General features: G+C 62.8%; 2 protein-coding genes across 8 annotated transcripts; one reads left to right on the forward strand and one right to left on the reverse strand.

The window, feature by feature from the left end:
• Window positions 1-638: 638 nt before the first annotated feature.
• On the forward strand, window positions 639-13,011 carry AEBP1 (AE binding protein 1). Of its 2 annotated transcripts, XM_058534693.1 has the most exons (21): window positions 639-953; window positions 2,623-2,967; window positions 3,551-3,613; window positions 3,732-3,803; window positions 3,943-4,086; window positions 4,162-4,239; window positions 4,989-5,066; window positions 5,954-6,037; window positions 6,156-6,209; window positions 8,428-8,537; window positions 8,617-8,756; window positions 9,078-9,162; window positions 9,259-9,403; window positions 9,502-9,587; window positions 10,007-10,130; window positions 10,406-10,602; window positions 10,721-10,900; window positions 11,086-11,437; window positions 11,518-11,657; window positions 11,772-11,871; window positions 12,111-13,011. In XM_058534693.1, the coding sequence occupies exons 1-21, from the start codon at window positions 701-703 to the stop codon at window positions 12,725-12,727; spliced, it is 3,447 nt and encodes a 1,148-aa protein (XP_058390676.1). In that variant the 5' UTR covers window positions 639-700; the 3' UTR covers window positions 12,728-13,011. The 2 variants fall into 2 exon arrangements, with proteins under 2 accessions (XP_058390676.1, XP_058390677.1); XM_058534694.1 differs by lacking the exon at window positions 4,162-4,239.
• Window positions 13,012-13,134: 123 nt separating this feature from the next.
• Window positions 13,135-20,834, reverse strand: POLD2 (DNA polymerase delta 2, accessory subunit). Of its 6 annotated transcripts, none has more exons than XM_058534711.1 (11): window positions 20,813-20,834; window positions 19,102-19,375; window positions 16,425-16,546; window positions 16,097-16,220; window positions 15,692-15,806; window positions 15,312-15,510; window positions 14,936-15,016; window positions 14,626-14,783; window positions 14,279-14,406; window positions 13,775-13,876; window positions 13,135-13,404 (listed from the first exon to the last, which is right to left on the reverse strand). In XM_058534711.1, the coding sequence occupies exons 2-11, from the start codon at window positions 19,319-19,321 to the stop codon at window positions 13,244-13,246; spliced, it is 1,410 nt and encodes a 469-aa protein (XP_058390694.1). In that variant the 5' UTR covers window positions 19,322-19,375; window positions 20,813-20,834; the 3' UTR covers window positions 13,135-13,243. The 6 variants fall into 6 exon arrangements, with proteins under 6 accessions (XP_058390694.1, XP_058390692.1, XP_058390691.1 ...); XM_058534709.1 differs by lacking the exon at window positions 20,813-20,834 and adding an exon at window positions 20,222-20,755; XM_058534708.1 differs by lacking the exon at window positions 20,813-20,834 and adding an exon at window positions 20,222-20,755 and having other exon boundaries at window positions 19,102-20,010.
• Window positions 20,835-21,084: the final 250 nt, after the last annotated feature.

The following is a 21,084-nucleotide window of genomic DNA, read 5'->3' on the forward strand; positions in this document are numbered from 1 at the left end:
GAGATGGAGAGGGTCCCCGAGGCCAGAGTCTGCCGCTTAGCTATCAGGGTTCCCGGTCACCTCCGACGGGCTCGGTGGCATCTCGTCTCCTGGTCCGGGTGGCTTGGGGGCGGTGCCATGGACGGAGTGAGGCAGGGGTGTCGGCCACCTCGGACCTGCACCCTCAGGACCTCCCATGCTCCCAGGCCCTCCTTCCTAGGCGCGGGCCTCCGGCCCGGGACACCGCCCGAAGTTCCCGCTTCGGAAGTGCCCAGCGCGCGGCGCGGGGACTGCTCCGCCCCCCGCAGCCCCTCCGTCCACGCCCGGCTCCTCCTCCTCCTCCTCCTTCCCCCGGGGTTGGGGAACCGGCTCCGGAAGCCCTGGCGCCCCCGCCCCGGCCGCCACTGGCGCTTTGGAGAGGGCGGTCCGCTCGGGAGCGTGCCACGCGGGGCCGGAGCTCTCAGCCGCCGCCAGCGCCTCGGAACCCCTGGACCACCCCTGAGCCCCCACTGACCCCTGAGCCGCTTCCCACCCCCGCGCCCCACCCCGGAGCCCCCCGCCCTTCCCTTCCCGGAGCCCCTCGCGCCCCATCCCGGAGCGCCTCGCCCGACCTCCCCGAGGCCCCCCTCCCCGGAGCTCCTCTCCGCCCCTGTCCTCCGGGGCCCCCACGCCCCTGCCCCCCGGAGCCCTCGCGCCCCTGCCCCCCACGCGTGCCGTGGCCATGGCGGCTGTGCGCGGGGCGCCCTTGCTCGGCTGCCTCCTGGCGCTGCTGGCGCTGTGCCCCGGGGGGCGCGCGCAGACGGTGCTGACTGACGACGAGATAGAGGAGTTCCTCGAGGGCTTTCTGTCGGAGCTGGAGCCCGAGGCCCGCGAGGACGACGTGGAGGCCCCGCCGCCCCCCGAGCCCACCCCGCGCGTCCGCAAAGCCCAGACCGGGGGCAAGCCGAGGACGCGCCCGGGGGTGGCCGGAGAGGGTAAGAGTCCCGGGCAGGGGTGGCCCGCCGCGTGATGGGGAGCCTCGGGGCGCCCTGCACCTCAGGTGAGAATGGCGGACCTCGGCAGGGTTTGGCCGCTGCCCAGTCTGCCCCGTGTCAGGAATGGCTCGGTAAGGCACCAGAGAGCCCAGATGTCTGGCGGGACGCTGTGCCAGGCAGAGGTCAGGGCTGGCTTGTAGCCCTTTGGGCGTGGAGGCTCCTCCAGCAGGTCTGCTGCCTGATAGCTTGAGTTGTCCCACTCCTTCACCCCTAGCCCCCAGCCCCCCAGAGGGACTAGGCTTGAGTCAGCAGGGGACGACGTGGCTGCCCACCCTCCCCAGGTCTCTGTTGTGAACCACCCCACTGTCCTAATGCGGCCACTCAACCTGTTTGTGGCACACACTGGCTGTGCCCACACCACTGCCAGAGTTCCAGCCTCAGGCCTTCCCTGGGAGGGGTCCCCAGCACCCTCCTGCCTGGCCTCCTCCAGGAGCACAGAGGCAGGTGAATGGGTTGCAGAAGACCCCCTCCTGTCAAGGCTTCCAGGAGCAATGGGCAGTGGGTAGTCCTGGGTTATTGTGAGAATTGAATGAGGTGATACATCACCAAAGCATTTAGCCCAGGGCCTCTTACATAATCAGTTGTCAATAAATCTTAGCTGTTTTTTGTGACCTTCTGGGGGGTGCCAGGGGTCTTGTTGATCTTTCTCTCCTGGGAGACTCCAAGGCACCATCCATCATTCCTGAGGTCAGCAGCCCCTCTCCCATGTCCCTCCTCTAAATCTTTCCTAGCTCCTCCCCAACTCCTGGGGGACAGGTCCTGGGACCCACTACGCCTCCCCCACCCCCTCTAGCTCCCATTCCATGCTGCCGTCCCGGCCTCTTGGATGCTGCTGTGGCAGCCCTGTTTCTCCTGTCTGTCTGCATTTTGTAAATTTTCCTGTGTTTCGGCCTTGTGGCCCCAACCCCACATTAAATTCTCGACAGCATTTGCTCAGGGTCCTGGAGGATTCCCACAGGCGGCCCAAGCCCTGCCCCTGCTTCCTCCCCTAGGCTCTGAGATGCTGGAGCAGCTGCAGCCCTTGCCTGTCCCTCTGTCCTCAGTGTGGCCCCAAGACCCCCATTGGTTATGACTTCCAACCCACCCCAGACTCCTTACTTCTGGTTAGGGGATTGCCCCCGAGTGCCCCTTTTCTTTGAAGCTTTTCTTGCTCCTGCAGGGAGCTTCTGGGAGGCCCCGTGCCCTGTACTTTGTGTGGTAGTTGGCAGGGATGAGACCCCTCCCTTCAGACTGGGCGCTCCCCCAGGCCTGGGTGGCTTAGTCACCTCTCTGCCCCTCCCGTGCCCAGCACAGAACAGCGCTCCCTGACTGGCCGAGTGGACATGTGGGGAAGGAGGAGATTGTGAGGGGCCCCTGCTGAGGTTTTGGCAGGTGGGAGCTGACTACCCAGGCCAAGATGTGGTGACGGCATAGACTTGCAGACAGAAAGCCTGGGTTCCAATCCCAGCTCTGCCACGAGGGCAAGGGACTTAACCTCTCAGTTTCCTGCCTTGGGAAACACAGGACTAACAGGAGCCCCTACTGCCCAGGTCATGGGCACCTTGGGGGTGCCACATGGGGCGGAGAATGGGCTCTCTGTTGATTTGACCTAAATCTGTATCTTGGACAGCGCCTCCAGAAAAGGCCAAAGACAAAGGGAAGAAAGGGAAGAAGGACAAAGGCCCCAAGGCCACCAAGCAGCCCCTGGAGGGGTCCCCCAGACCACCCAAGAAGCCGAAGGAGAAGCCACCCAAGGCCACCAAGAAGCCCAAGGAGAAGCCACCCAAGGCCACCAAGAAGCCCAAGGAGAAGCCACCCAAAGCCACCAAGAAGCCCAAGGAGAAGCCACCTAAGGCCACCAAGAAGCCTGTGACCGGGAAGAGGCTGCCCACCCCGACCCCCTCAGAAACCCCATGGTGGCCACTACCCCCACCCCCCGGCCCCAGCCTCGAGGAGGAGCTGCCCCAGGAGGGAGGTGTGTGCGGGGTTCTTCTGGGGCTGTGAGGCTTTGATCTGCTGGGCTGCGGGGGGGGGGGGTTGGGGAGGAGTGAGGGCGGGTCCCTAGGACCCACTTTCTGCAGAGCCTGCGGGCCCTCTGGACAGGTTCGACTCTGGGGCCTCGCTGTCGTGAACAGGGCAGTCCGTGGGAGCTCCACCAGTGCCGCTGCCTCCCCTGGGTAGAGGAGGGCTTGGTGGCCTCGTGGGTGGGGCTTGCTTTCCACTGTCCCGGGATCTGTCCCCTGGGTCCCACCTTTTAAAGTCACCACTCCCTCCGCCCCCGTGTGTCACCGGGCTCTGAGCCTGCAGGGTGCCCTCCTGCTGGGGCAGCTTTGTGGCAGGGCCTCTCAGACAACAGGGCCTGGGCTCCCCAGAAAGCCACCCAGCTCTCTGACCCCAGGATGCCAGCTGTGTGCTGAGGGCCAGAGCAGCTCAGGCCTCCTGGGAGGGAGCCAGGGCCTCAGGGGTGTCAGGAGGACCCAGGTCCTATGGAGGCTCAGCGTGCAGCCAGCGGTCAGGGCAGGGCTCCCATCCAACTGCTTCTGGGGTCTGTGTTGCAGGCGGGGCCCTTCCAAGTCCCTGGCAGGGTCCGGGAGGAGAGACTGATGTGGAGAACCAGCCTGGTGAGTGGGCGCCATCCACTGGGCCTCAGGTGCCAACTGCCCTGGCTTTCTGGGGTGGGCCGGGTGTGGGGTGTCAGTGAGTGTCTTCAACGAGGCGGCCACAAGCATTTCCCCCCAGAACTGGAGGAGGAGACTGAGCAGCCCACGCTGGACTACAACGACCAGATAGAGAGGGAGGACTACGAGGACTGTGAGTAGGACCCTCTCCGCCTGGACCCCAACCCCTGGCCTGGGGGTCCACTAATGGTCCACCTGGAGGCCCCACTCTGCCAGCCCTGCTGCCCTCTGAGGAGGGCCTTGGCCTGGCTCAGAGCTCACGCTCTCCCCAGTTGAGTACATCCGGCGCCAGAAGCGGCCCAGGCTGCCCCCCAGCAGGAGGAGGCCCGAGAGGCCTTGGCCTGAGCGTCCCGAGGAGAAGGCCGAGCCACCCGGGCCGGGGCTCAAGGCCCCAGAGGAGGAGGAGGAGAGGATCGGTAGGCTGGGGGCAGATGGGGAGGGGGCACTGGGGAAGGGGGGCTCTGGCCCACCTCTGCCTCCCACCTCCACAGAGCTGCCTCTGAAGCCGCTGCCGCCCCTGCCGCCCCCCGACTATGGGGGTGGCTACGTGATCCCCGACTACGATGACAGTGAGTGCCCACCACACCCCAGGGTCCAGGGCCAGGCCAGCCACCTTGGAACTCCAGCTTGGTGGCCATGACCTCGCTGCCCTTGCCGCCCCCGCTCATTTCCTCGTCGCTGTCTCCCGACTTGCTCCTCCCCCATGGTCCTCTCTTCCAGCCTTTTCTTCGAGAGCCCCAGTGGTCGCCTCTCTGTCCCTCCTGCCTCCAGTCCTGCCCACCTCCACTCGCCCCACGAGACTCCCACCCCCTCAAGGCTGCGGCCTTCCTCTCCTTCCTGCTCCTGGCCCTGTGCATCCGATTCCCCCCTTCTTGGGCCTCAGGCCCTTTCTCTGCCCCCAGATCCCCATCAACTCCTCTAACCCTCAGCCCCAGCTCAGCCCTCAAGACCACCGCCTTCCTGGACGTAGGTGCCAGTTGTCACTTGAGGTGTGTCCTGTGCCCACGTCCCACTCCCTGCCCAGCCTTATCCCGCCTTTCCCCAGGCCAAGCCCCACTGCTGGGTGAGGCTGGTGACATCTCCAGGGTCTTGTTCACCCCACCTATGCCCAGGCAGCTTCCTCCTCCAGGACGACCCTCCCTCCTCATCTCAGCCTGTCTAGATTCTTCAAGGCCCACCCTGATCTCATTCCTCATCTTGTGCTCCCTCCTGCCCAGTCCTGCCCACTGGGCTCCTGTGCACCCAGGACCTCTGGCTCACGGTGTGGGGCCCTAGGAGCAGCTCTGGGCCTTCTCATTAGGGTTCTCCCTCCCCGCAGTGGACTATTACTTCCGGCCTCCCAAGCCCCAGAAGCCCTACCCGGAGCTAGAGACAGACGAAGAGAAGGAGGGGCTGAGTGAGTGAAACCAAGCTATTCATACCCCCACCCGCCCCACCCCACCCCACCCTGACCCCCATCCCACCCACCCCACCTCAGCCTGACCCCCATCCCACCCGCCCCACCTCAGCCTGACCCCATCCCACCTGCCCCACCTCAGCCTGACCCCCACCCCACCTGCCCCACCCCACCCAGACTGCTACCTTGACCCCCACCCCACCCTGACCCCTACCCTGACCCCCACCCCACCCTGACCCCCATCCCACCCTCCCCACCTCAGCCTGACCCCCACCCCACCTGCCCCACCCCACCCTGACCCCCACCCCACCCTGACTCCTATCCTGACCCCCATCCCACCTGCCCCACCCCACCTGCCCCACCCCACCATGACCCCCACCCCACCCTGACTCCTACCCTGACCCCCACCCCACCCTGACCCCCATCCCACCCTCCCCACCTCAGCCTGACCCCCACCCCACCTGCCCCACCCCACCCTGACCCCCACCCCACCCTGACTCCTATCCTGACCCCCATCCCACCTGCCCCACCCCACCTGCCCCACCCCACCATGACCCCCATCCCACCCTGACTCCTACCCTGACCCCCACCCCACCCTGACCCCCATCCCATCCGCCCCACTTCAGCCTGACCCCCACCCCACCTGCCCCACCCCACCCTGACCCCCATCCCACCTGCCCCACCTCAGCCTGACCCCCACCCCACCTGCCCCACCCCACCCTGTTCCCCATCCCACCCGCCCCACCTCAGCCTGACCCCCACCCCACCTGCCCCATGCCACCCTGACCCTCATCCCACCTGCCCCCAGCTCAGCCTGACCCCCACGCCCAAATGTCCCTGAAGCCCAGGGCTAAGCTGACAGGCCCCTCCCACATTCCACCCTTCAGAGAAACCCAAAAAGGAAGGCAGCAGCCCCAAGGAGGAGGAGACGGATGACAAATGGACTGTGGAGAAGGGCAAGGACCACAAAGGTACGTGTCTGGGGCCTAAGGGCAGGGCCCACACAGCCTGGGTCCCTGTGGGACAGCAGCGGGACTCCTGGATGCTCTGGGACCCTCGGCGCCACCTCCTTCCTTTGCTGTTCCCCAGGGCCCCGGAAGGGCGGGAAGTTGGAGGAGGAGTGGGCTCCAACAGAGAGAGTCAGTGAGTGAGGGGCCCTGGGGATGTGGGGATGTGGGGGAGTGGTAGCTGGCGGAGCCTGGGGAGTGGGTATGGAGGCTGGAGGTGTGTGTGGGGGGTGGGGGCTGGGAGTGTATGTGGGGGTGGGGGCTGGGTGTGGGGGTGTGTGTGAGGGCTGGGGGCATGTGGGGGCTGGAGATACATGTGGGGCTGGGGACTGGGGGTGTGTGTGGGGACTGGGGGTGTGTGTGGGGGCTGGGGGTGTGTGTGGGGACTGGGGGTGTGTGTGGGGGCTGGGGGTGTGTGTGGGGACTGGGGCTGTATGTGGGGGCTGGGGGTATGTGTGGGGACTGGGGGTGTGTGTGGGGACTGGGGGTGTGTGTGGGGGCTGGGGGTGTGTGTGGGGACTGGGGGTGTGTGTGGGGACTGGGGGTGTATGTGGGGGCTGGGGTGTGTGTTGGGGCTGGGGGTGTGTGTGGGGGTGTGTGTGGGGCCTTGGGGTGTGTGTGGGGGCTGAGGGTGTGTGTGGGGGCTGGGGACTGGGGGTGTGTGTGGGGGCTGAGGGTGTGTGTGGGGGCTGGGGGCTGGGGGTGTGTGTGGGGGCTGAGGGTGTGTGTGGGGGCTGGGGGCTGGGGGTGTGTGTGGGGGCTGAGGGTGTGTGTGGGGGCTGAGGGTGTGTGTGGGGACTGGGGGTGTGTGTGGGGGCTGAGGATGTGTGTGGAGGCTGGGGCTGGGTGTGGGGGTGTGTGTGAGGGCTGGGAGCATGTGGGGGCTGGAGATACATGTGGGGGCTGGGGGCTGGGGTGTGTGTGGGGGCTGAGGGTGTGTGTGGGGACTGGGGGTGTGTGTGGGGGCTGAGGATGTGTGTGGAGGCTGGGGCTGGGTGTGGGGGTGTGTGTGAGGGCTGGGAGCATGTGGGGGCTGGAGATACATGTGGGGGCTGGGGGCTGGGGTGTGTGTGGGGGCTGAGGGTGTGTGTGGGGGCTGGGGACTGGGGGTGTGTGTGGGGGCTGAGGGTGTGTGTGGGGACTGGGGGTGTGTGTGGGGGCTGGGGCTGGGGGCTGGGGTGTGTGTGGGGGCTGAGGGTGTGTGTGGGGACTGGGGGTGTGTGTGGGGGCTGAGGAAGTGTGTGGGGGCTGGGGGCTGGGGTGTGTGTGGGGGCTGAGGGTGTGTGTGGGGGCTGAGGGTGTGTGTGGGGGCTGAGGGTGTGTGTGGGGGCTGGGGACTGGGGGTGTGTGTGGGGGCTGGGGACTGGGGGTGTGTGTGGGGGCTGGGGACTGGGGGTGTGTGTGGGGGCTGAGGGTGTGTGTGGGGGCTGGGGACTGGGGGTGTATGTGGGGGCTGAGGGTGTGTGTGGGGGCTGAGGATGTGTGTGGGGGCTGGGGCTGGGTGTGGGGGTGTGTGTGAGGGCTGGGGGCATGTGGGGGCTGGAGATACATGTGGGGGCTGGGGGCTGGGGTATGTGTGGGGGCTGAGGGTGTGTGTGGGGGCTGGGGACTGGGGGTGTGTGTGGGGGCTGAGGGTGTGTGTGGGGGTGTGTGTGGGGGCTGAGGATGTGTGTGGGGGCTGGGGGCTGGGGTGTGTGTGGGGGTGTGTGTGGGGGTGTGTGTGGGGGCTGGGGACTGGGGGTGTGTGTGGGGGCTGAGGATGTGTGTGGGGGCTGGGGCTGGGTGTGGCTGCTGGGCATTATGTGGGGGGGGTGAGGGCTGGGGGCATGTGGGGGGCTGGAGGTGTATTTGGGAGGTGGGGACTGGGGGTACGTGTGCAGGCTGGGGGGCCATGCGGCCACAGCAGGGTAAGGGTGTTGGCAAAAGTGAACCACCCAAGGCCACACGTGGGTCCCAAACCTGGATTTCTTGACGGTGCTCCAGGGCTCCAGAACCCTTTCCTGCTCTTAAATTCTTGGAGCCCAGAAGGGAAGGGTCCTGGAATGTCTCTGCCCCGGGCCTGACCCCAGAGGACAGAGCTGATGGCGCAAGGCAGGTGTACAGCTGGCCCTGATACAGATGATGCCTGTGACTGGCTGGGCCCTGGGATGGCTGTCGCTGTGATTGCATGTGAGCCTCGTGACCCCTTAGAGCCTGGCATCATCAGCCCATTCTCCAGATGGAGAAGCTGAGGTCCAGGGAGGGGAAGCATAGGCTGGGGCGGAGGTGAGTGGGCTCTGGTCTTCTTGGTTCTGGGCTTGTCGGAGGGAGGGACAGAGCCAGTGGGCCACCAGCCTGGGGTGCCGTGTCCCTAGAATGCCCCCCTATCGGGATGGAGTCGCATCATATCGAGGACAACCAGATCCGGGCCTCCTCCATGCTGCGCCACGGCCTGGGGGCACAGCGCGCCCGGCTCAACATGCAGGTGAGTGTTGGGATGGGCCCCCCTACCAGCTGGGCAGAGGGCTCCTCTGCCCGCTCAGCCTCCCCACTACCCCTGACAGGCTGGTGCCACCGAGGACGACTACTTTGACGGGGCATGGTGTGCTGAGGACGACCCTCAGACCCAGTGGATCGAGGTGGATACCAGAAGGACCACCAAGTTCACAGGCGTCATCACCCAGGGCCGTGACTCCAGCATCCAGTACGTCAACCAGGCTCACAGGCACTTGGTGGGGGCGAGTGGCTCCAGGCCTAGCTGGGTCCCGTTAGAGACATTCCAGTGGGCCCTCCAGGGCCGCTGCCCCTGCTCCTCGGCTATGGCTAGTCAGCTCCCCGTGTCCAGTTGAGCAAACCATTCCTCCACACCATGTAGCAGGCATAGGAGCCACTCCTGATGCCCTAGCTCCACGCACCCCTGCTAGCTCTTAAGTTCTCGGGCCCAGAAGAGGGGCCTCAGGCTGCTGGAGGGCGTGGGAGTGGGGCAGGGAGATCAGCCTTGCCCAGACTGCCATCTGCTCCCCAGTGATGACTTTGTGACCTCCTTCTTCGTGGGCTTCAGCAACGACAGCCAGACGTGGGTGATGTACACCAACGGCTATGAGGAAATGGTAAGCACCAAGCCCGTGGCTCTGCTCCCGTTGTCTGGGCTTTGGGTGGGCTCTCGGCCAGGGTGGGGTGCCGCTCTGAGGCCTGCCTCTCCCCAGACCTTCCACGGGAACGTGGACAAGGACACACCTGTGCTGAGTGAGCTCCCGGAGCCGGTGGTGGCCCGCTTCATCCGCATCTACCCACTCACCTGGAACGGCAGCCTGTGCATGCGCCTGGAGGTGCTGGGGTGCCCCGTGTCCCGTGAGTGCAGGGGGCTGGCGGGGCTCGCAGGGGCGGCTGGGGCGACCTGGTGGGCTGGCAGGTGGCGGCTCAGGGCCCTGCCTTCCCACCCTCTGCAGCTGTCCACAGCTACTACGCACAGAATGAGGTGGTGACCACTGACAACCTGGACTTCCGGCACCACAGCTACAAGGACATGCGCCAGGTGGGGCGGCTGCCCAGGGGCCAGGGGTCCTGTCCAGGGGCTGAGGTGTCCTGTCTGGGGGCCAGGGGAGTTATGTCCAGGGGTGGAGGTCCTGTTCTGGGGGCTGGGGTCCTGTCCAGAGGCTGGGCTCAAGGCTAATGGGAGATCGTATCTGGTGCTCTGAGTTCTGCTCCCGGCCCAGATAGCCTGTCTGAGGCCAGCCCTCTTCTCAAGAGGGAGGAACTCCTAAGGCCTCTCCCTCCAGCGCGAGTACCTCAGAAGGGCTGGCGTCACTTTAGGGGCCACTCCTACTGCAGAAGCCTTCCCCGTAGAGCAGATCGAGGCAGTGGGAGAGGCCGTGGTCACTGGGGGTGGACTAGCACTCGCTGCATCCTGGGCTGCCTCTGGACTGTGTGACTCATGTCCCCTCCTGCGCCCAGCTGATGAAGGCGGTGAACGAGGAGTGCCCCACTATCACCCGCACATACAGCCTGGGGAAGAGCTCACGCGGGCTCAAGATCTACGCCATGGAGATCTCGGACAACCCTGGGGACCATGAGCTGGGTGAGGGCCCCCAAGCCCCTGGAGGCCTGGATTAGATCCCCCCATGGATTAGAGGCAAGGCGCCGGCACTGCAGCTGGGCCTGTGGCATTGATGTTCCCAGCTCACCACCTCCTCCCTGTCCTTAGAGCTCCCCTGGGGGATCCAGTCGGCCGTGCTGGGCCCTGCAAGCCTCAGCTGCTCCCCAGCTCCCTGGCAGGAAGGCCAGTTTGGATCCTTCTTCATATCCCTGGGGCCTTGGGAGGCTGGGTAGTTGCTGAGGCTCCTGCCCTTGCAGGGGAGCCCGAGTTTCGCTACACGGCTGGGATCCATGGCAACGAGGTGCTGGGGCGTGAGCTGCTGCTGCTGCTCATGCAGTACCTGTGCCGCGAATACCGCGACGGGAACCCCCGTGTGCGCAGCCTAGTGCAGGACACGCGCATCCACCTGGTGCCCTCACTGAACCCTGATGGCTATGAGGTGGCAGCGCAGATGGTGAGTTGGGGTGGGGGTGGGGGGCTGGGCGGGAAGGGTGGGGGGAGCAGGGGAACTGCAGCCAGCAGGGGCAGGACTAGGAGCGGGCTGCTGATGCTAACCCCACTGGCTCCCCCAGGGCTCAGAGTTTGGGAACTGGGCACTGGGGCTGTGGACCGAGGAGGGCTTTGACATCTATGAAGACTTCCCGGATCTCAACTCTGTGCTCTGGGGAGCTGAGGAGAGGAAATGGGTCCCCTACCGCGTCCCCAACAATAACCTGCCCATCCCTGAACGCTACCTCTCCCCAGATGCCACGGTGAGGCCGCAGCCCAGACCCTGGGGTCCTGGAGCTCTGGACTTGGGGGTGGACTGGGGGTGCCTTAGCCTGGGTGCTGAGACAGAGGGGCTTGAAGGGACAAGAGGGGGCATGAATACCAATATGGGGTCTGCATGGAGGGTGATGGAGGCTGTGGCCCAGACCTCAGCACTGGCCGCCCCCAGGTGTCCACGGAGGTCAGGGCCATCATTGCCTGGATGGAGAAGAACCCCTTTGTGCTGGGGGCAAACCTGAATGGTGGCGAGCGGCTGGTGTCCTACCCCTACGACATGGCCCGCACGCCCAGCCAGGAGCAGCTGCTGGCTGCAGCCATGGCAGCTGCCCGGGGAGAGGATGAGGACGAGCCATCTGAGGTCCAGGAGACCCCAGACCACGCCATCTTCCGCTGGCTGGCCATCTCCTTTGCCTCTGCCCACCTCACCATGACCGAGCCCTACCGGGGAGGGTGCCAAGCACAGGACTACACCGGTGGCATGGGCATCGTCAACGGGGCCACGTGGAACCCCCGATCTGGGAGTGAGTCAGCCTGGGAGGGGCCGTGGTGGGGCATGTGGTGTGGGGCGGGGGTGACTGGGCTCTGTGTCTGCCCTGCCCAGCTATCAATGACTTCAGTTACCTGCACACCAACTGCCTGGAGCTCTCCATCTACCTGGGCTGTGACAAGTTCCCTCACGAGAGTGAGCTGCCCCGAGAGTGGGAGAACAACAAGGAAGCTCTGCTCACCTTCATGGAGCAGGTGGGGGGCGGCTGTATCTGGGAGAGGTTGCTGAAGGGCTGGGGCGGGGAGGAGGGGAGCAGCAGGCTGTGAGGGGTCTCCATGTGGATACCAGCCCTTGCTTCCTTCCTGCAGGTTCACCGTGGCATCAAGGGAGTTGTGACGGACGAGCAGGGCATCCCTATTGCCAATGCCACCATTTCCGTGAGTGGCATCAACCATGGTGTGAAGACAGGTACTTGTGTGCACCCTCCCAAGATGGGGGACCAAATCTGGGCCCAGCAGGTCCCTGCTCCCTGGGACCCCACCAGAGAGGGTCTGCCCTGGCCAGAGGGAGGGCTGAGGGGGCTGTGGGGATCTCAGAGAGAAGGGTTGGGGGGACCTGAGAGACAAGGGTTGGAGGGATCTGAGAGAGGAGGGTTGGGGCCTGGGAGGGGGGACTCTTGAGCAGCTGAATCTATCCTCCCTCTGCAGCAAGTGGTGGTGATTACTGGCGAATCCTGAACCCGGGTGAGTACCGTGTGACAGCTCACGCAGAGGGCTACACCCCGAGTGCCAAGACCTGCAATGTGGATTACGACATCGGGGCCACCCAGTGCAACTTCATCCTGGCACGCTCCAATTGGAAGCGCATCCGGGAGATCTTGGCCATGAATGGGAACCGGCCCATCCCACACATTGACCCCTCACGCCCCATGACCCCCCAGCAGCGACGCATGCAGCGCCGCCGCCTGCAGTACCGGCTGCGAATGCGCGAACAGATGCGGCTCCGTCGCCTCAATGCCACCACAAGCCCAGCCACCTCCCCCACATCGCCCCCCACCACCCCCACACTGCTCCCCACCCCCACCCTCGCTCCCTCACCTGCACCAAGCTCCACCCTGGGGCCCTGGCACTTTATACCCGAGACCACGGCTGACTGGGAGGAGTCAGAGACTGAGACCTACACAGAGGTGGTGACAGAGTTTGGGACGGAGCTGGGGCCCGAGGAGGAGGAGGAGGAAGAGAAGGAGGAGGAGGAGATGGTCACCGGCCCAGAGTTCCCCTTCACCACAGCCGAGACCTACACAGTGAACTTCGGGGACTTCTGAGAACAGGTCTCCCAACGCCGAGCCTGCGCCAGTAGTCATGTCACCTCGGCCAGCTTGGTGGCCATTAGCACATGGAAGGCCCCCTGGGGTGGGCCGGGCCAGGAGGGGGCATGAATGTGACCAAGACCTACGAGCCTGGGTCTGTGTCAGGCTTCTGCTCCACCTGCTGGCTTCGTAGAGGACAGGCTGTGGCAGGGCTGGGGTGGGGGCAGGCCGAGTGAGCCCAGGAGGCAGACTTCTCAACACCTGCCCAGGCCGCACCAATAAACCAAGCTCATGGCAGATGTGGGGCTGACTGCTCGCTGTTCTGACCAGCTTGGGGAAAGGGGAGGAGGAAGGAGACTTACATTCACCGCGGGCTCTCCCCAGAGGAGGGCCCTGGCCCGCCATCAGGTCTGCCCAGGAGCTCAACACCGGTAAATGGTCAGGCTTTATTTACAGAGCAAAAGCTGCTCCAGTGCTGATGTTGCAGGGAACGAACGGCCAGGGCCTCTCTGGACAAGGCTCCTTTGTGAGTCAGGGGCCCAGACCCAGGCCTCCCAGGTCCTCGTCCTCTGCCCCGAAGCCTGAGAAGCTGATGGGCTGGCAGGCCAGGCTGCGCAGGTTTACGAGGCAGGCGGTTTGTGTGGTACTGAAGTCCGGGACGGCCACCAACAGCACCGTCTGGTCCTCGGGGCCTGCAAAGAAGGCATGTGGGAACCCACCTTAGCTCTGGGTGAGCCCTTCTCAAACGGAAGTCACCAGAAGTGAACAGGAGCCCCCCATCAGCACCGTGGGAGTGCTGACCACAGGAGCTCCTGTGGACTGGAAATGGGAAGGGCTGAGGACACACAAACTCCAAGGCTAGGCCATGCTGACCAGAGGTGAGCTGACCCCACCACACGGGCATGGACAATTCTAGCCAGCCACCCACCAGGGAGAGCCTGGGCCGAGCGCCCACAGGGCCGGGGGAACTGGAGTACAGGTCTTCTCTGTGAGCCTTGTCCCCAGGTGAGTGAGCGCCTTTTGGGCCAGCCCAGGCCTGGGCCCCCAGAACACGAAACTTACCTTGGATGATTTTGGAGCCAAAGCTGGGTGTGTTGCCACAGAAGTAGACGTGAGGGCACTCGGGAAAGACGAACGGGTCACTCTTGTAGAAAGGATAGCAGCCTGGAGAAGACAGGCCTCAGCTGACAGTGGGCTGCTCACTCACTGTCTCTCTGTCTCTCTCTCGATGGTGGTGGCAGCCCCGCCATTGTGACAACAAAAACACCTCTTGACATTGCCATGGGACCCCTGGGGCAGGTCACTGTGCCCTGCCACCTCTGCCCTTCTGGATGGGTAGTGCTCTGACGAGCCCAAGCTCCCAAGATGCTCCCATGGCCTTCAGCCCTGAGCAGGGCCTTGGCCATGGAGGTAAGATTCCAAAGTAGCTTCCAGAACAAGTGTCAAGCTTTTGGACTTTTCCTTAGGTCACAGCACATCCACACCGGGAACCCTCAGGGCACCAAGGGGCCCTGTCGGGCCTTCCCTGGTCCTTCAGTCCCACCCCATGTGGTTGAGTCCCATTACCTAGGGTGTCAGGGGCTGTGGGACTGATGTGACGGACTCGCAGAGTCCACTCCAGGATCTCCAAGTGATCCTCCATGCTGCTGTACCGGAAAATATCACTCACGTTCTGTCCTGATGTCCCCAGGAATCTGCAAGGAGAGGTGAGGCTGACCCCTACCCCGGGAGCTGTCATCTGCACCCCTCCCACAGCGGCCGGCCCAGAGCCCACCTGGCACTCCCATGGGGGGTGTCCCAAGCCAAACTTGAGAAAGAGCCCAATTCCAGGTGGGCCCTTTGCAGCCCTGAACCCAACCCACCCCTCCTGGTGCCACTGAGGCAAAAGGCTGGAGTGTGGCTGCACTGGCTACCTGACTCCATCGATGGTGGCCTGGTAGGGGTTGGTGACCAGCTGGAGCGTGGAGTAGGCAGTGGCCAGTGGGAACATGCAGGGATGCAGGGGCTGCTGGGGGAGCGTGTAGTTGGTTGGGTCAAATTCACCTGGCATTACGTCCACGGGCACTGAGGCCTGGAGGGCAGAGGGGCAGGGGAGCTCGCAGGGCCCAGCGCCCTCCACACGCAGCCCTGCTGGAGCTCCCTCCACCTCCCCTTCCCTGGTCCGCCCAAGTACAGCCTCAAAGACTCCAATCTCGATCACCGGCCAACCCCCAGCTTGCTCACACTCAGCTGCAGGAGGATCTCATCCAGCATCTTGACGGCTTCCACACTGGCTGCCTGGGTTTTCTTGGTTAGGTACTTGGCCTAGGAGTAGAAGCCCACAGGCTATCAGGCCCTGAGTGAAGCTCAGATCAAAGGGGCACCCAGAGGCCCCCCTGGAGGGCTGAGAGCAGAACAAAGCCCCACCCACAGTGGGGCAGTAAGAGCTCTGTGCCGCAGGCTGCCCACCACTCTCAGAAAGCAGGGCCCAGCATGAGGCTGCGCCCCCAAGCAGAGACAGTCCCACTGTCACTGCTGGACACCTCCCACTAGACCTGCAAGAACCCGTGCCCCGACTCCGGGGAAGGAGGGGCTGGATGCACCCAGGTGGGCACCATACCTTGTTGATGGAATCTCTGCTCTGGGTGTTGTGGCTGAGGAGGTTCCCAGCGAGGATGACCCGGGAGACGTGGGCGGCGCTGCACTGCTCCCCTTCATCCCCAAGCTGCCCCGTCACCACATCCACCAGCAGCTGGGTGCCCAGCAGGCTCTCGCCCCCACCTCCACCCAGGCCCAGACCGGACACCAGCAGCACAAACCTGCGGGAGAAGGTGGGGTCCTCCTGGGCACCAAGAAAGCAGGCAGTCCCCCCAGGTGGGTGGGCCTCATGGAGTCACTAGTGGAGCTCCGTCACTGTCATGAGTGAGCAGGGGAGATACAGCCCGACAACTGCGGTTCCCCTGGACCACTGACTGGGGCACCTGAGCAACTGCTCCTCACCTGTCTGTGTCAAGGAGGGGTGCGGGCTTCTGAGGAGCAAGCTCTGCAAAGCAATGGTCCTCCACCTGGAACTTCCCATCGTCTCTCACAGAGCCAAGTACAGCTAGGACCGTCCCTGGGAAGCAGCAATGTCAGGCCCTGAGGAGGGGAGCCCGAGGGGCTGCCACCTCCTTCCAGTCACTCAAATGGCAAAACCAGCCGGTTCTCCTCTGCTGTGCTGGCAAATTCTCACTTAGGACTCGGGACTGAGCGTCTGCTTCCTGGGGTCACTGCCTTCCAGTGGAGGTGGGAAGAACTGAACCCCTACATGGGTGTCACCCACTGCCTGAACCCAAACCCATTGCTCCAGGAAGGTAGGTGTCACCAGCACCCACAGGCACAGGCCGCCCCCTCCCCACTGCCCACCTGTGACCAGCTTTGACACGTCGATGGTGCCTTCCAGTCTGATACGCTGCAATTCATCTTCCAAGACCAGCTCATCGTCTGGGTGGATGTATTTGCTCCGAGGAGGCTGGGGGAGCAGGTTGTGCTGGAATTTGGAGATAGGACGTGGTCTTGGGGCAGAGCCCACCAAGGCTCCCATGCCGCATCAGTGAGATAGCACTGCAGCTGCCACCCCCCAAGGGGGTAGAGGCCCAGCCCCAAATCCCTGGGTCCAAGGCAGGTGGCCCCACTGGTGCCCCCAGGGAAGTGTTCCAGGGAAGGCCCACATGAACCGGCCGGCCAGCCTCACCTCCTCGCTGACTTCCCGCAGGATGGAGGGCTGGAGCGGCATGGCCTTGAAGAGGGTGCCCACCACACAGCATTTCTCCCCAGGCTGCAGCTCACACAGCTTCTTTATTTGGACTCCACTGCCTGGGGCACGAGGGGCATGAGCTCAGAGGCCAGGCGGCCCTCCTGCTGCCCCCATGGGACACTGTCACAGGCCTCACTGAGCGCTGTAGCCCAGGGCCCTAGTCTCTGCCAGGAGGGAGAGAACGTCAAGTGCAAGGACCCCCTGGGCCTAAGGATTGCTCGGCCTCAGGAGGACAGAGGGACTCTCGATGTGGCTGGGCCCTGGTTGCCAAGCGTCCTTGTAAGAGAGGCAGGCATGCAGAGGGTGATGTGAAGACAGGACAGAGATGAGTGATGCAGCCACAAGCCCAGGAATGCCGGGGCAGCCACCAGAAGCTGGAAGAGGCAAGGAAGGATCCTGCCTCAGGGCCTCCGGAGGGAGCTCGGCCCTGCCAACACCTGGATTTCGGACTTCTGGCCTCCAGAACTGGGAGAGAATAAATTTCTGTTGTTTTAAGCTGCCCAGTTTGTGGCTTTGTTGTTTGTTACAGCAGCCACAAGAAACTAACACAGAGTATTACCTCACTTATACCTAAATTGTAACACTGATTCTCGGAAAGAGGCATGCCAAGTCTCAACACAGCCCAGCCCTAAAAATATTACAACTTCCTTTAAGAGTCTGGATTCTTCTACCCGCCCCACAAATGCCTCATTCTCTGAAACAGAAATACCCCAAATTTACACTGCATATGCCCATCCACCCCATTCTGCTCCCTGCAGAGGCAGGTGGCCCTGTTCACTGGAGCGCCTGGGATCCTGGAGAACAACACATGGGAAGCGTTGAGGGACACACAGGAAGACAGGCGTGGGAGACACGTCGTCCACAGGGGTCACTCGGGCGGAGGAGGCAGGAGCACAAGTCCCAGCAGGCCCGTGGATTTGTCAGTACAGACCCCAAGCCTGGAGGAAAACGCTGTCAGGAGGTGACAGGATAATGTGGATGCGGGACCAGCCCCTTCTTTAGTTCAGCTGACTCCAGCACGGCCCCTGCTACCCTGGAATAACCAAGAACATTCCACAGATCTACACACTGGGGAGTGGAGGAGAGCAATTCAAAACAAGATAAGGAGCTACAGCACAGGACAGAAATGCCAGACGCCAACAGAAACAATAGATCCCAAAGTGCCGACGTCTGCCAAGCCCTCACTCAGCCCGGGGTGCTGTGCCAAGGACTGGGCACAGAACACTTCCACCCCTGGCAACACGCCAGAGTAGGTGGTAGTGCCCCACCATATGGTTGAGGAAACTGAGGCACAGAGAGACTAAGTAACACATCCAAGATTACACAGCTGGGGTCCAACGTGTGCACCTTAGCACCAGACAGAACCACATATCCCTGCGCCGAGGGCAGGACATCCATCTGTCCGGGCGGCGTGCGGGCACCAGTCCAGGCCCCAGCACCAAGACAACACAAAGGCCCATCCTCACCCTCACTGAGCTCACGGTCCAGAGGGAGAGAGAACAGCAGTAAACGAGGGATCAGCCACCGTGACAAATGCCATGAACTAATGGAGCTGAGGCAGAAGATACAGAGAAGGCCCCGATGGCCCAGGTGGCCTTTCAAAGGACACGGCATTTAAGTTGAGGTCATGAGGGAAGACTGGGAACAGAGCGTGCCAGGCGAAGGGAAAGCCAATAGCAAGAAAGGGCTTGGGGCACTCAGGAAACTCTAGAGGGAGAGAGGAGAATTCCGAGATGGGCTGAGCTCTAACGAGGAAGCCCGGCCACACAAAAAAGGACGTGGAGGTGTTCTGGGCGAAGCCAGCATCAACCGCCAGCCAGCGAGTAAACGATGCTGCCTGCCACGGGTCACCCAGCCAAGGCCCCATTTGTCGTGGGCCGCTGTCTGAATTCCTGACCCCAGTCTGCGAGCAGAACAAAATGGCTGTTTTTGGTCAGTGGGGAGCTTTGTTAGCAGCAACGGTCACTGGAAGAGAAATCTGGTACGAGAGGGGGTGCTGCTGTAAAGGATTTAAAAGCTGGCAATGACGTGGGGCCTGAGAAGGGTGTCCCTGTGGGCTCAGGAAAGCGAGGACAAGCTACCGGGAGCCAGAGGAAGAAGACCCTTGTTATTTGGTGGAGGGAAGGCTAGGAGACCCCAGCCAAGTGTCCTCCTGGCTACCTATGATAAAACCTGAGTCTATCCAGTGGCTTGGTGGGTTGGGCTGGGCCTGAGTGCCAGTGCTTCCCGAAGCTTTCCAAGTGGTTCCAATGTACAAGCAGGGCTGAGACCCACCGAGCCTGGTGCTGGGGGGCAATAAAAATGAGTAAGACATGGTCTCACCTACAAAATTTCAGTTTAAAAACATAATAGATGAAATGAAAACTACACGGAAAGCCACTCCTAGAAATAGTAAGAGAGGGTAATGCATCATCATCCAAAAGTTGAAGGTGGTGGTTCTGCCTCACCACCAAGAACAACTTAACTGCGGAGAGATCACCAAGGAAGAAACGGGAAAAAAAAGAAAAAGGTGTGCATTGCCCAGTCCACTTGATTAGGAAAGAGAGAAGAGCCCAAGGGACAGGAGGTTCATGCCCAGCAGACATGGAAGCACTTCCCCCAACTCGAGACTTACCCCAGCGCTGCTGGGCCCGGCTCACCAGGAAGGGCCGCATTTGAATGAGGCGGGTGGCATATATGTGGGCATACTGCCGGCTAAAGCTGCGCTCCCCCAGCCGGAAGGGCTGCGAGGAGTTGGTGTAAGTCACCACTGGCACCCGGGCAAAGGTGGCGTTGTTGGCTGTTGGTGGGGACAGCAGAGTGTGGGCCCTCTGGGCAGCCTGCTCAGAAAACATGGCCAGGCTCGATGTGTCCAGACGGCTGTGCCCAGGCCGAGGAGGTGGTGGTCACTGTAAGAACACAAACGCATTCCTGCAACCCCCATGCACCCCGACGGCAGCAGCTTTCCCAGTGCATCTCCACTGCACCCACAAGGCACGGGCCAGGAGGGAAGAGCTGCAGCCCACACTAGACATGAGTCCAAACAGCAGCTGGAAATTGACTGTGCTGGATACCAGCGTCTCGCTCTGTAACCCTCATCCAAAAAGGGAGACAAGGACAGCTAGGAAACATCTCTCCCACCCGGAATTCTCTAAACCTGTCTCAGGCGTCCACTGCCTGCTCCACACCTCCACCTGGGCAACTACCAAGCTCTCAAATCCCACACGGCCCAAATGGAATTCCTCACCTGCCCCTATCCAGCTCCCCCAGCACCTGCCCCATCTCAGGGCATGAGGCCAGCCTTATTATTACATAAAATAAGCCTATTATTTTTTTTTTATAATTTTATTTATATTTATTTTTTCCCCAAAGCCCCAGTAGATAGTTGTATGTCATAGCTGCACATCCTTCTAGTTGCTGTATGTGGGACGTGGCCTCAGCATGGCTGGAGAAGCGGTGCATCGGTGCGCGCCCGAGATCCGAACCGGGCCGCCAGCAGCGGAACGCGGGCACTTAACCGCTAAGCCACGGGCCGGCCCTAAGCCTATTATTAAATAAAAATAAAACAACATAAATCAGTCACTCCTCTGCTTAAAACTCTCCAAAGGTTCCCCATTTCCCTGAATAAAACCTCAAGTCCTTACAATGGCCTATGAGATCCGCCCCGCGGGTCCTGTCCTTATGTACCCCCACCAGGAGGCCCGCTCTTTTCCCACATCCTACCCACGGCTCACTGGCTCCTCACTCAAACTCACCTGCTCCAACTGCCACCCTCTCAGAAGTCTGCTTCTCCAATGTTTGTTTCCCACGCATTTACCTTCTAACCATCGATACATTTTAAGTTTATTGTCTGCCTCCTTTGACTTGAACGTAAGCTCCAGGAGAGCAGAGCTACCACCACCCGACCCCACTTTCCAGCAGCAGCCACGAGCCCCACTGAGATGTGCTGCAGGCGGGTTTCCAAGAACCGCGCAACGAGCAAATGCGCGCTGGGATGTAAGTGCACGTCACGAGTTAAACAGGACGCAGCAATAAACCCGATTTCCCTTCTTTCAGTTGTTTTCGTACAGCCATTAGGTGGCTTGTATCCTATCTCTATCGGACAGCTCTGGGCTGGGCCAGAATCTGAATTAACTTTCGGCCCAAATGTACAGTGGGGGCGCCACCGCCAGCCGCAGTGCCGGAAGGAGACCTCGGCCCCGACCTGCGCTCTGGGATCGGCTCCAGGGGACAGCAGAGACACTGCTCAGACCAGGCACACGCCGCTCAGCCGGCCGCCACGCGTGGTCACCCAGAACGCCAGCCCCGCCGCCCCACGCGGCCCCTGAACGCCGCACCCCACTCACCTCGCCGCGCGCCGCGGCCCGCCACCGCCGCGCACCACGTTCCGCCAATCCGCGCCCCACACTACGCCCATTGCCGAATCTCACCAATCGTCGCGCGCCCCTCCCCGTCCATCACAGCGCGGTCCGCCCACTGCCGCGCGGCGCATCCCGCCAATCTGCGCGCCCCGCCCTACCCATCTCGAATCTCACCATTAGCCGCGCGCTATGCTCTGTCCATCACAGCGAGGCCCGCCCACCGCCGCGCGCCGCGTCCCACAATCCGCGCGCCCCGC

The sequence above is a fragment of the Diceros bicornis genome, chromosome 41 (genome assembly GCF_020826845.1).
Source record: "Diceros bicornis minor isolate mBicDic1 chromosome 41, mDicBic1.mat.cur, whole genome shotgun sequence".
In the NCBI taxonomy this organism is placed as follows: Eukaryota; Metazoa; Chordata; class Mammalia; order Perissodactyla; family Rhinocerotidae; genus Diceros; species Diceros bicornis.

Bases quoted from the DNA above. Each gene is read 5' to 3' on its own strand.
- AEBP1 (XM_058534693.1), top strand. From the start codon at position 701: ATGGCGGCTGTGCGCGGGGCGCCCTTGCTCGGCTGCCTCCTGGCGCTG. The intron at 5,067-5,953 runs GTGAGTGAAACC...TCCACCCTTCAG, and splicing joins CGAAGAGAAGGAGGGGCTGA to AGAAACCCAAAAAGGAAGGC. The intron at 10,603-10,720 runs GTGAGTTGGGGT...TGGCTCCCCCAG, and splicing joins ATGAGGTGGCAGCGCAGATG to GGCTCAGAGTTTGGGAACTG.
- POLD2 (XM_058534711.1), bottom strand. From the start codon at position 19,321: ATGTTTTCTGAGCAGGCTGCCCAGAGGGCCCACACTCTGCTGTCCCCA. The intron at 15,511-15,691 runs GTGAGGAGCAGT...CTTCTCCCGCAG, and splicing joins CCCCTCCTTGACACAGACAG to GTTTGTGCTGCTGGTGTCCG. The intron at 15,017-15,311 runs GTATGGTGCCCA...TTCTACTCCTAG, and splicing joins GCAGAGATTCCATCAACAAG to GCCAAGTACCTAACCAAGAA.